The 14,021-nt window shown below is 39.4% G+C and overlaps 1 protein-coding gene across 1 annotated transcript in view; it reads left to right on the forward strand.

Moving 5' to 3' along the window:
* Positions 1 to 14,021, forward strand: part of arhgap24 (Rho GTPase activating protein 24) — a 55,419-nt gene that overhangs the window by 11,993 nt on the left and 29,405 nt on the right. Inside the window, exon 3 of the mRNA XM_031859994.1 lies at positions 9,645 to 9,732. Coding sequence (XP_031715854.1) covers positions 9,645 to 9,732 — 88 coding nt within the window. The remainder of the gene's footprint in view (positions 1 to 9,644; positions 9,733 to 14,021) is intronic.

Genomic DNA, 14,021 nt, shown 5'->3' on the forward strand with positions numbered 1-14,021 from the left:
CCTGTTCTGAACCACAAAACACAGTGGTGTGAAGCCATATTTGGATCAGCTATTAATTAGTTCTCTCACGTGCTGTGAAGTCTCCATTTGTTACCTGTCACATTAGCCTAATTGCTGCTTCCTCAGTGGGAGCAGGAACATCTGGCCCTCCCTGTTGCCCATGGAAACGCAAATGATTAGACATGAACAGTCACATACTTAAACACCAAGGCCATATTTTCTTTTCCTCATAAGTCACCCCTTGTGGTCTGACCCTCCCTACTTATTACTCATTTAAGGGTAATACTAACACTTGAATTACTTGGTATGAAAAGTAATACTTACATTACTGTTTATATTATATTACTTTCACCTGTTTCTGATGAATGTAAGTCAAATGTCCACCCTTAGCTCTGTTTTTGGTCTCCGCCAACTCATGAGGGAAATATCTGGCTCTTTAGCAGCTAAATGCTCCACTATGTTCTGTTTTTGTTGAAAACAGCTACTACTACTAACAGCTATGAGTGAACCAAAACAGTAAAGGTAAAAGAGACACAACCAACACAAATAGCTGAACGAAGCTGTTAGGTCAACCCTCTATGGGTTCGTAGCTACTAACGTCATTAGTAATTTGATTATTAGAATTAGAAAATTAATTATAGCCACTTTAACCTAACAAGAAAATAACAATGAAAATCAGTTGAACCAGTGATGGTATTTGTTGTAGGAATGCTGTATTGGCCAGATGTTCATTATGTTGTTGCGTCCACCATTTGTGTGTTCATGTGCAATACACATTAAATAGTTATACTGTTCTGAACTGGTCCTCATAAAATAAAGGAGGCAGTACTGGCACTAATAATGTAATACAGACATAAGATGAGATTTGGTCTTCAATGCTGCTGCTCAGAGGAATTCTGATGTTTGCAGATAACATTATTAGAAAGAGTGCATTATTATTGTCAGCATGGGACCATGTTGTGTCCGATACAGTCTCGCCAAACCTCTCTGAGCAACGCCTGGAATCTGAAGAACGGGAGTCAAATGGAGGTGAAGGGTCACCGAAAAGCATGCGTAGGGTACGGCACGTGTGGGCTTAGCGTCAACATGCCATCCGCCTGCCCTTACTCGCCCGTGGAGATGTATGCACGCACGCACAAGCATGCATGTACTCAGTCACATTCTGACACACACACACACACACACACACACACACACACACACACATGCTCTCAGATTTCATCTGACTGAGCCATAAACAAAGACAGGATTCATTCAGTTGGTGAAATGGTTTTGATTATTGTAATTTAAACCACTTAGCATTAAATCTGTATTCCAGTGAAGTAAGCGAGGTAACATTATGAATGAATGAATGAGAGAATTGTGAATGAATACATTGAACCAATTTTATTATATTATAATGTAAGAAGAGATAAAGCACATATTAAAATGTAATTAGGACATTACGATTCTAGTCACAAGTCTTGCAAGTTAGTTGATAAATATTCATAGCACCAGGTCTGAACTCAGACAAAATGATCTGAAGGAAAGTACTTTAATGAGAAATTGTATTAAATCAATAATGCAACAGCGCAATAATGCACTGAAAATCCTTTGTTTTCCCCGCTTGAGCTGGAAACCGTTTGACCTTGGCATTTAACGGGAGTAAATAAAATGCCACTGCGATTCTGTAATTATTCATACTGCAAGACTGTGTCGTCTTTAACATTAACACTGTACCATTTGTCTGACCTTCGCTGCTGCAGTTGCTCCGTAAGTCACTTTTGACTCTGACAAACACAGACGATGGTTACACTCCTGACTTCTACATTATCGCCTGATCATAAAACAGAAAAATAGGTACTTGTATGTGTACTTTTATGGTGCGAAGGTTTCAGTGAGTCACGTAACATCCAGGCGTGATCTGACTTGAATGTCAGAGGAATGTGGACAATAATGTGGACATTATCCAAACACCCCCTCTTGTGTATGTCACTAAACGCACGCCTGACATCATCTTCTGGTTACAGATCCAAACACAAACTTTACGTCTAAGTGTTACATTAAGTCTATGTGCACATGCTTGGGCTGGGTCACAAAGGTCAGCATGAGTGTCTTCTCTTCTCTTATTCCTGACTAGAATATTTAGGAACAGGCATTTTCTTCAGCAGGATTAATACATTAGAGCAAGAACGAAATTAATCTTAAAGCAGTTCTGGCTGTCAGTATTTCTAGTACGCACGCTTAATACAGAGACTGCTCCCTGTTTGGTGTCTAATGTATTGATGGATGGAAACGTCTCTCACTGGACACGCAACAAGTTCCTGCAAGTTCAGTTTTCTGAGCACGTTCTCTGTCCCTTATACCTTAGCTGGTATTAGAGTACTACTATAAATTGTAGGTATGTGCAGGTGTAGATGTATTTGTTGGGGAGCACATTTCCTCACAATAAGTGAGTGTGCAGCTGGTGCAGGAGCTCTCTGGAATTACATCAAAATTCTTCACACACAACAGGGTTTTCAGTTGGTATCCCCGGGCAAAAGACCATGTCTGACTTACAATACTTCACTTTCAAATGGATACATGTATTAGCCTGTGTATTATCCCACAGAATATAATTAAGTGTTGTTTATTGTCTTTAGTTTTGCGAAATTTAACTGCAAGCGGCTATAATCAATTCATTTTTATATTAAGAAAGGAAAACATGGCAATTTGTATGTGAAAAGGGACTCACAGTTTTCTCTCTACTAAATCATTTTAAGATTTAGCTTTCAGAAAGGGATAGTGGATTAATAAATAAAAAATCAGCTGAGGAGAGATTACAAGTCTTCTCATATCCTAATTCAGCTGATAATTTGCCAAATGTTTCAAAGCAAACGTGGACAAGCTAACAGAGACTTTAAAGGTACTAGCTGCTTATTATTTTGTGTGGCCGCCAGGTCACTGCTCAGTCAGCCAACAGAAGTGACCTGTCAGACAAAAATGTGTATCAGAAGTATGAGTTTATGCCATATAATCCATTCCACTGTGTCCTCTCAGACACCCCGGAGGAAGAGCTGAGAGCAGAAGCGGCCATTAGAAATACACAAAAGATATCTGTTATAATTCTGTAGTCATCTTCATTTCTGTTTGCTGGGACCATAAAATCAAAAACATGCTCACGGTTTTATAGTCCAAGTATAGTGTGTCTCAGTGAGCTGCTCCAAAGCCTTAGAGAGAGCTTAATGGGTAGCAGGAAGGAAAGAGTTTAAATTATTACTAAGGGTACATCAAGGGAGAGCACATGTGCAAAGTGACATATCCATACACACTATATGCACACATCCAGACAACAAATGCACGCAAACACATAGAAAACGGACAGTCACAATGCACAATACACAAATCCATCAACTAAATCTAAAGATGTTTTGAAGGTAACTCAACATGTGACCTTGCTGTGTGGCAATACACCCATGCAAAAGTACTGGATCATAAAACGTCTATTTCCATCTGAAATATTTCTGCTGCAAAGGGATTACATGTGCTGTGAACAACAAGGGGAAGTACAGTAGGAACTCTATACTGATACAAAGTACTGTACCAAATTACTATCGCTGCTTTCTGGGATTTTGTTGCATCCATGTGTTTTGTAAAATGTATTTTTCTCACACAACCACAAGGTGACTTTTTATTTAGATCTCAATACTTTGCAAAATGGTGTTATAACTGATGGTATTATTCTATTGACTGTAAATGGATATTCATCTTGACCAAGACTCAAAAATATGATGCATTCGTCCGACATACAAATTTTGTTTCAATCTGTTTCATTCCTGTTCTTGAATTTTCAGATGAGCGAAATGTCAGATTATCACTTCAGAAGACATATCAAGACTTGATTCTCGGCTACATTTTCTTCTTCTTGGTAGCCGGTTATCTTTAAGTCCCAGGGTTGTTTATCATCTAAGGCTCCAGGCAGTCTGCTTTGAGACGTCACACAAACAGAATGGGGCACAACCACACACTACAGCGGAGGAATAGCAAATGAACATGAAACAGAAGTGTCCTCTCGGTTCTCTGTGTAGCTGTGCTGAAGTTTTAAAGGTGGGACTATACTTTAACCAAGGGTCCAGCTGAACCGGCTGCAAACTAATTTAACTGGAAAATAGCTGCTGCGCATGAATATGCCTCCTGCCTGTTCTGTGGTGGGTTATTTGTATACTTTGCGAGGCAAAGTAGTGACACTTCCTGCAGCTGTGCTCTAGTTTTAAAGGTGTAGATATATACTGGAAGTTCAGCTGAATATGCCAGAGATTAATTTCACAGAAAACATGTGAACTCATATCTTGAATTAAGAGCATGTACAAACAGTATGTGTCCATTGTATTATACAGTACTTTACATGAAAGGGTACACACATGCTTAAGCTTGCACATTTGCAAGTGAAACGTCATCAACTGTCACGGAATTTTTGATAAAAAAACTTTTTGTCAGTCACAGATTATACCAACATAAAACTAATCATCATCAGTATGCAGTATGGTATATGGTATATGTATGATATAGTATGATACACTATGCCCTTGAATTGACACAGCACTCTGAACATGTTTATTATTAGCTTTAGAAGAAGATTAATCTATAAAACACAAAGTCAAGGGAGCCCTCGGACTTTAATAAGATTACATAAAGCCACACAGAAATGTATTTAATAAGGTTAAATAAAGACATACAGTACTGCACACGAGGAACCTTTATTAGTGAGATACTCTGTGTATCATTAGAGTGCACATTTTATTCACATTCTTGAACCATTTCATTCATCTTCTGTTCAGGTTTTTTTATTTGGACTGTGTACCCTTCAATCTCTTTTATTTTATCTTTCTAAGTTTTCAAAGTAATTGCTTTGGCAAATAAAAATAAAAATGTTATATCTTATATCTTTCCTTACATTTCATGATCTGAGAAAGCTCAGATTTAGGCAGAGGGTATTTGATTAAACTCTGGGAGTTTTCCTCGGAGGAAGATAAAAGATGTCTGTATCAGGCCGGCAGCAACAGCAGCAGCAGCAGTGATAGGTATCCTGCAAGAGAGTGACAGGACACCATGCGTTTTCCAGCTGCTTGCACATACATCACTGTAGGCTTTCTTATTTTGTTTTGTCTTAGGGATGTAGTTTTCGATGGATTTGCTGTGTGAGTCAAAGAAGCTTGCTTCAGATCGTTCTTGTCCTCGTCGTCTGCATCTTTGGCTCCTTGTCCCGGATTCTGTTGCACATTAGTTGTTTGCAAGAAGGTCCAGTGTTATCTTCATAAAGTCTGCCTGCACTACAAAGCCTGACTGTGATAATTCATCCAAAACACCCAGAAAGATAGTAAAGAAATGTAATGTGCATAACCTGATCATTTTACTTTGGTTACGGTCTGCTACTCACTGTTGTTAGCAAACACTTCACATACTCTGCTCAAAGGTTACAGCCTTGTTTTGTGATATAACTTTTTAATTCCCCTCTTGTGAATTGAAGTCGTCTCTGTATCATCTTCTCATGGTTTATCGTGGATAACGTCTCACGTCATTAACACCCACAATAAATCCACCAGGTCAATATAAATGTACGGAGAAGTCCTCTATTTTTTCCACCCTATTGTGTTTGACTGGCATATTAATTTTTGTAGCGACTGTTATGCAGTCGTAGCTGTGGGTTTACTGAGATTCTTTACTGTGGCTTTTGAACGAGGCTCAGCCAGTCAGAGCTGTAGATCAGAGCTACCTGTTTTATAACTGTGAAATAATGATGACATTTATGGGATTGATGGACTCAGTGGAGTGATCAGAGCAGAACAACCGTTTGTAACTCCTTGCCACTTGAGTAGACAGGTCTTATAGTGGAGACTTGAATAGTGAAAAGAATAAAAAAAAGACACACTTACTAGTCCACACAGGGGAAAAAATATATGTAACGTCTCAATGGTCTCCCACTGAGTCTGACTTCCTGTGTCTGAGAGGTCACTGACGCTGGAGAACAGTAATTATTGGATGAAAGGGCCGCTGATCAACCAGCCAAGGTTTAACGAGCACTTAAATGACCTGTTACACTAATAACTTCTGCTTAATTGACTTCAGTGTGAGCATTTATCTGTTCGCAATCTAAAATCAATTTCTGCTACGCAATATATTTCTCTGTATTTCATTATTGTGTCACCTACAGTCATTCATCAAACCAGATCATTAACAAAACCAGGGTTATCTCTCAATTTAAACTTCATACTTGCTTAATTTGATTTAGTAGCCGCTGCTAGAGACACAGTCTCCAGGAGACGTTCCAGTGGGGCAATCGTTTTTATTCTTAAAGCAGATATAATCAATGTGTTTGTATTAATAATTGATTTACTTATATGGAGAGGGGGTAGCTGACAGTGATGCATGCCCAGAGAATTATCACACATTCATGCAGTTAACCTTGTAGCAGTTTTGAGCTAATGCATTTCTGATCTACAATATCACTGTATTGGTTCACTCTTACCGCTCTCATATCATCATTCTCTGTTGCAGCAGGCTGCTGTTTTTTTTGTGAAGAAGTTCAAAAAACCCACCGTACACTACCTGCTCATAACAAAAGGGCACACAACGTCAGCAGCTGTTAAACATTACCGTTTAGTAACTAAAAAGCCAGATATTTCCTTCAGGAGTTGGTTGAGAGTGAATATTGGACTTACACTTATCAAGTTGCCAGAAACACCATTTCAAATGAATGATTATGTTGCTCTATACATGCTGGATGAGCAAAACTTCATAACAAATGACCGTTGCAGATGAAGGTAAGCTTGCTTGATAGATTAGATTAGGTATCTGACTCACCCATGAGCACATCTTCTTTATCATGCAGAGGACACAATGTTAAGGGTATTCTTAACTCATTAAAAGATGTAGACATTGACAGTGGATAGCCTATCATATGTCATGGTGTACAAGCTGGTTCCACTGTGTCTTCCTATCATTTTATTGAGAAAGCCAATCTGACCTATTATTAAAACATCCAAAGCTGCAGATAACAACGAGGCACGCTACGACATTCACCCTATAACTGTCAATATACTCCAAACAAACTTGAGAAACAAATGTCTGGTTTATGACCAAAACTGGCTTCACATTTGGATTTAATTGCCACAGTGTGTGCAGGTTTTCTGGTATTTGCCTGCAGTCTGAGGAACCGCTCCAAATTTGATTTCATTTGGAGCGTACTGTTGGACACGGCCTCAGAAACAGCCTTCCTGACAGGCTGGGCTGCTGCTTACAAACCTGAGCCTCCCGCTGTCGCTTTCCTCGGGCAGAATCCTCTGAGCCTCCTCCGTCCCAATTGTGTGTGCACAGCTTTCTGGTTGAGAACAAAAGATAAGTGGGTTTGTGTCATTGCAGCTTTTCCAAAAGAATGACCTCATCCTTGTTAACAGCAATATAAAAATGCAGAGAAAACCCCCAAATAGTTTTTTTTCTTCTTTTTTTTTTGCCCGTTGGGTTGGGCCAGGCTACCGGACTCTTTGCTCGGCAAATATTACTCTGTCTGTGGTTGGGTTTGTGTGCAGCAAACAACAGACCACCAGGGAGGATGTCAGTATGGACAGTGTTGCTGCGGCTTAGAAACAGAGGGAAGGAATATCACACTGGTGTTGTGGCTTTACAATATAGAGGGACTACACAGTTATTTTTTAAGAAAGCACAAGTCCAAACGTTACATAGTCTATCTCACCCACACACGTTTCATTCAAGTCATCTCCCGTTTCCCTGGAATCAGTACATGATGAAATAAATTTGCTTTTCACTGAAAAAAAACTTCTTAAAGAAGCTTTTAATCCCAAGATACTGACGCTGAGCAGATTCTGTCGCTGACAACAACATCAAACAAGATTTCTCTCCCTCATTCCTCCAGTTGGGAGCATGTCTGTCCCGTCTTTACAACCCCTTTGAAAGCACTTCATCATGGGGCTTCAGGTAGGGTTTCTACTTCCTGGATGTCACAGTTATGGCTCATTAAAGACCTCTCTTTTTCAGCAGGAAGGAAACCGACTCCCTTCAGATCCTGTTAATGTGTGTGGGTCCTTAATACTCGTGCTGTCACCGATGGACATCTTGTCTGCGTTAACATTAACCCAGATAGAGGGCACTCTAATGGCTGTCAGATGCTGCATTGTGGCTCTGACGTCCAAGTTGATAATCGGGGTAAAAGTCACAGTTTGAATGCATAAATGGTCTAAGTGTAATTATTTTCAACACATGCAAGCACTTGGTAAGGTTACCACAATGCTGAGTGTGAGGTGAGTTTATAAATACGTATGTATTGTAAATATATGTATGTCTAATATTCAGATCCTTTACTTTAGTAAGGTTGCAACTAATGATTAGTTTCATTATCAACCAATCATTCAAATTGTGTGACCAATAGTCTAAAACCTAAACACGTTCAGTTTGCTATCATAAAATACTAATAAAACAACCAAATACTCATATTTGAGCGGGTGAAATCAGAGAGTTTGGAGTTTAAATAAATGCATTTAAACAATGAATTAATTTCGGTTGATCAGTTCAAAGATGAATTAATCGATCGTGCCTGTAAAAAGCAGCAACACCACAATGAAAATAACACTTTTATTCTATCACAAGTAAAAGTCCGACATTCATAATTTTACTGAAATAGAAATACAGAAGTATTAAATACTTAAAGGGACAAAAGTAAAAGTAATAATAAGGCAGCTGAATGGCCGCTATCATTTTTACATAATTAACATGTAAACAGCTGGTTGAGGTGGAGCTAATTTGAACTATTAGTTGAACTACATGAACTATGTGTGACCATGTGTTTTGTGGGTAAATTGTTAATCAGCAAAGTAACAAGTAACACTGCTGTCACTCTGGTTCAGTCAGTGAGTGCTTCAGTGTCTTACGATGCTCTTTGATGACTACAATACACAGATGTGGCCCACAGCCTTTCTAACAGACAGGAAATCTCACCGGTAAGGTTATTGAGAGGTTGACTTTGGAAAAAGCTGATGCTGATGCTCCTGCTATTTAAGGCGGAGTATCGTTGGCCTTCAGTGTCACACAGATGATGTATCATTGTGGACAGAGCTGAGCAGTGAGACGGCGGTCCTCGATGCTCAATGCTGCCACTTTGCCATATTTTATAACTGCTGAGCTCCATCATCCAGACCCGTCCCCTGGTGATCTTATTGCACCAGCGTCTCTGCCAGCTCATACACATGACAATGCAAAATCCTTTAACAAACATGTCAGTGTTTTAAAGATACTTCTCCTGTGAGTTGGTGTGCTGATGAGCTCAGGAACAAGAGAACAGCCGGGAAGGTTGTGCAAAATACATGTAAAGAAACTAAAATTAAATGCATATATGAATCAAATGTGGACTGTGTGGTCTTAAACCAGGGACCATTTTAAAATCAAACTGTGAAAATGTAACAATATCATGATGAGAACACATTGAATCTGTACCATACAGTGAAAGTATAGTATGTTGATGTATCTACATACTATATATCTGAAAAATATCAACAAAACAGGTTTACTTTCCAAAAGACAGACAGTGTGACTCAGCATTCAGTCCTAAATATTTGAACTAAAAATACTCTGTTTGGGATATTGCATCTGATCAGTTTGCTCTTTGTTCTCCACAGGGAGCCATTTTATTACCTGGAAACAAAGTTATAGAGCATCCAACCAGCAGCGATGAAGGGGGGAAGTTTCTCTTCGAGGTCATTCCAGGTAAGAAAAGATGAGAGCAATTTCAATCCCTTGTTATCTTTACTGAGGACAAAACGATCATAGCAATGTTGACTAGCGGGAAATAGACTGACTTTGTACAAAGGTTAAACAACAGACATAAGTCTATCAGTGCCTTTGTATGTTGAATGTAAAAACCAAGAGTTAAAATGTTTTGTTTAACAGTGACATAACACCCCATATTACCCCTGTGTATAGCCTTTATGCTAAGCTAAGCTAACTGGCTGCTTTCCTGTAGCCTTGTATTTAACGGACAGATATGAGAGTGGTATCGATCATCTCATCTAACTTTCGGCAATAAAGCACTTCCCAAAACTATTCCTCTAGTTCAGGAGCTTGGCTCACAAGCTGACTTAAACCACTGACCACACACACACACACACACACACACTCACAGACGAACACTTGCACAGACGCCAGGAGACTGTATGGAAACGTGTTTGAATACAACACAGAGGAATAGTGTGGTATTTTCCCAGGCGGAGCGATGCCAAGAATGTGAGTCTATGGAATAGATATTTAAAACACACATACACTGGGGACAGAGAGACAGCTGGTCAATACAGTAGCACCAGTTGATCCATCCGCAGTAAAACACTGCAGAAAATGCCGGATGTGTGCAACAACTACTGCCTTTTATTTATCTTTCATTTCTCTCCACTACACTTTATCTCAGAGGAAACCAGATTATATATACAGTATGTAAGACATTTTCTCACATGATTTGTGGCTCCCTGTGAACCACACAAACTCGAAAATAGTGTGACCCGGCAGATAATGGTGCAGATAACACTTCTCAGGAAAAGATAAATTAGAGGCTGAGACTGAGCCAAAACTAAGTCAGTAATTTGGACAGTTGGCCAGAACTGACAGATGAAAAGTTCAGGTGTGTCGCAGGTTCGCTTGAGAGACTTTTGATGGTGTTTTTGGTTGTGAGTGACCTTGCTGTTGTTGTTGTTTTTATATAGTTTCCACATAAGATGAGGATTAACAGTTCCCTGCAGAGATAATTTCATGCACTTTCGGTTGCAGCCACTTCATGTTCACATTGAAATGAGGCAAAGTCAACTTGTCAACTTGTGATTAATAGTTCTCATGGTTGTGTTATAGAGAAACAACACAACAGTTGAGTTTCCGTATGCTTGTGTGCGTATGTCATGGTAGAATACATTTTGATGTATCAGCACACACATAGTGGAAGAGAGTTTTCTATCCGATATGATTGACACCATCCATGCGGATCTAAAAAAAAGTGTCCAAATAATCAGTTATGCTTTTGCATTTGGGCAATGCTTGGTTAAATAAAAGCTGTTTTGCACAAAACACGTACTGTCAAAAAATGAATTTGTCATCTTAGGAACAAAAGGGAAGTTTCACAAACAAAACTTTATATCTTCACTTCTCTTTTTTGATACCCATGTACTCCAGCTGAAAATAAACAAGTGTTAAAATTGTATTTTTATGCTGTTGATGTAACCATTGCTAAGGTCTATTAAAGAAAAATGTGTGTGCCACATAATTCCACCCTCAACATTACTTAGAGATGCATGCAAGAGGCTTTGGTGACATCCAGAAAAAATACTTTTCTCTGGAAACATAAAGATGACAATTCTTATTTTATCTCTGATCTGCACCCTGTTGCCAGGTGACATTAGTCCTACTCCCATGCAATTTGAATTGAGAGGTAGTAAGACTTCAAAACAGTACACTAAAGAATTAAACACATGCCTCGCTGACTCATTGCGCCCCCTCTGAGTCTCAGTTTCATTTCCCCCCCCATTCCAGGTGCTATATGTGCCGTAACATTTTAAGCATGTGAACAGAAATTGCTTTTGTGGTTACATCTATGTTTGTTTTCCCTCTGGAGAAAATATGTGTCTTTGTATTGTCAGCTTTTCAATTTCTCTTGACTTATGAGACTCAGTGATGTGTTTTCCGGGTCTCCGCCACTACAAACTGTTTTCATCTGTAAAAAAAGACACATGAAAGAGGGGAAAGGAAATTTGAAATCCAGTGAGTCAGTTTTCTCTATAGCACTCAACATTATTTCCGCTGTGTGCTGCTCCCAGCTGCCATGTTCCTCTCACCTTAAAGGTTCTCATCTGTTGGAGTGTGTTGGTCATCTATGTTGGATACAAAGGTTTTTATAGCAGCTTATTGAATGGTTTGTGGCACATTGTGATGGTGAATGTGGTCAAATATCTGTCAGGGAGCAGTTGAAAACAGCAGCTTGTGCCATTGTTTCAGTACTGCATGACTTCGAGGCATCCAAGATGATACTACTTTCTAGTACAATTACTGTAAATTAAATGTTAACGGATTGATATAGCACCATATGATGTATTTTCAATTGTTGCTATGAATTGTGCCCATGTAAATAGCTTCACCTCAGTGTATTGTTTAATGCAGGGAAGGTGATTGAAGTACAAATAGTTGTTGAACAAAAGTCAAGAGTACTACCAAATTAATACAGATCATGTGTTTGAAGGATATGCTAACACAGCACTTACAGTATGTGTTGATGTTTTTTGAGTAAAATGCTGTTAGATAATATGCACACAGGTGATTTCCAATTTATTTCCATTATTTTATTCAGAAAAAAATAGGAATTACAGTTAGAGGTGGATTATTTTACATTGTATACCTTAAAGTTAGTATTTACCTTTTACCCACAAGTGACGGGTGTAAATGCTAATGCACAAGTAGAGAGGAGTTATACCAACACATCCTCACTCCCAACTAGTCAAATACTGCAGCTTGGTTTGCAAACTGACAGCAATATCTCGCTTGCGTCTGCTAATATTATAGCTCAGATTAGCCACCAGAAGCTACTCCAGACCAAGTAAGGCTGTAGTCTTCTTTTCACCTGAACAACTGAGATTTAGTTATTTCCTCTTTCAAAGGTTACTTAGTCTCATTTCAAAGAAATAATTTGACATTTTGTGAATGTCAAAATAAGGATAAATATGAAGCTACAGTCCCCAAAATGTCAAATTATTCAAAGAACTGTTCTTAGTATTATTGTGTAGTTCCAGTACACAAGCTCACAGCTATGGTTTCTCTATTTGCTCACACTTCACTCCATTGGCCACAATGTCTGTAGTCAACTTTCTTCTTCAAACCATCAAAGGCCTGGGCTTGTTATGGCTGTGTCTTAAACGCTGTTATATTACTCACTCAGGCTAAAATGTGACTACCAGCATGTTCACTACAAGGGCCTCACTGGTTGTTAAAACGCAGCGAGGACTCAACAGTCTTGAAGAGAGTTTCTTTAAAATACCACTAATACTACTAAACTGCTTTTGCCATTCGGCAACATCCACTACGCCCTCACACTGATGGAAAACAAGAACATGTCTTGTTGTGAGACGGCAAATAAAGAGGTCTCAGAGAAGCAGAGCGAGCAAATGAGAGGAAAACACAACACATATATTCCACTGGTCTAAATGGGGCTGTGCAGTTTGAACACAACACACGGACAGTCTCTGGCAGACAGACAGACGGGATGTGTTGAGTGGGGGGGGGGTTCGAGCAAGGGAAATGGGGTGGAAGTCGGAGTTGTACAGAGATGTCCGTTGTCTTTTAAGGGTGCTGGTGAGGTCTGAACATGAGCCGGCTATCGGGTGACTGCCAGAGGCTTGAATAGCAGCATCAGGACAATTGCATTGGGAGGGAGACTCTGCTCTCAGATTAACACAGAACTCTGTATTTTAAGCTTTTCTGGAAAGTTTTACTCCTTTACTCCTTGTGCTTTGAAAAGCTTGAAAGTACATGAAGTGTGCACAATCAGATGTTTTTTCTGTTCTTCTCTCTCTTGTCTTTGTTTCTTTCACTGTGCAAATCCACATCTGGAGGATGTGTGTTAAACCTGCAGAAAGAATCGCTGAGGAAGAGAGGAGGAGGGCTCATGAAGCAGATTCACCACATGGCTAACAATATTTAGACTGGAATCGTGGTTATGTCTTCATTTGCAAACCGTCTGACTGAGACACACAGGTACAGACACAATGGGGCTATTGTTTTGCTCGCCCACACTTTGAGGCTTAAAGCACCAGTGGAGTTCCTCCCATCACACGTTACAACATGTGCAAGCACACATGGGCCTGAGCTAAAGAGAAGAGGAATAACAACCAAAATGCATGAATACAGCTGTCAACATTTCTGTTTATGGCATTGAATGTTTAATTCCCAGATTATCTGTGCAGGAGTTTATGCCGTGCTTGAGGATTACATTAGAGGACATTTTCTGTGTAGCCATATTTGGATGCACC

The sequence above is a fragment of the Anarrhichthys ocellatus genome, unplaced genomic scaffold, assembly GCF_004355925.1.
Source record: "Anarrhichthys ocellatus isolate YVR2014 unplaced genomic scaffold, GSC_Weel_1.0 scaffold23, whole genome shotgun sequence".
NCBI classification, from domain to species: Eukaryota; Metazoa; Chordata; class Actinopteri; order Perciformes; family Anarhichadidae; genus Anarrhichthys; species Anarrhichthys ocellatus.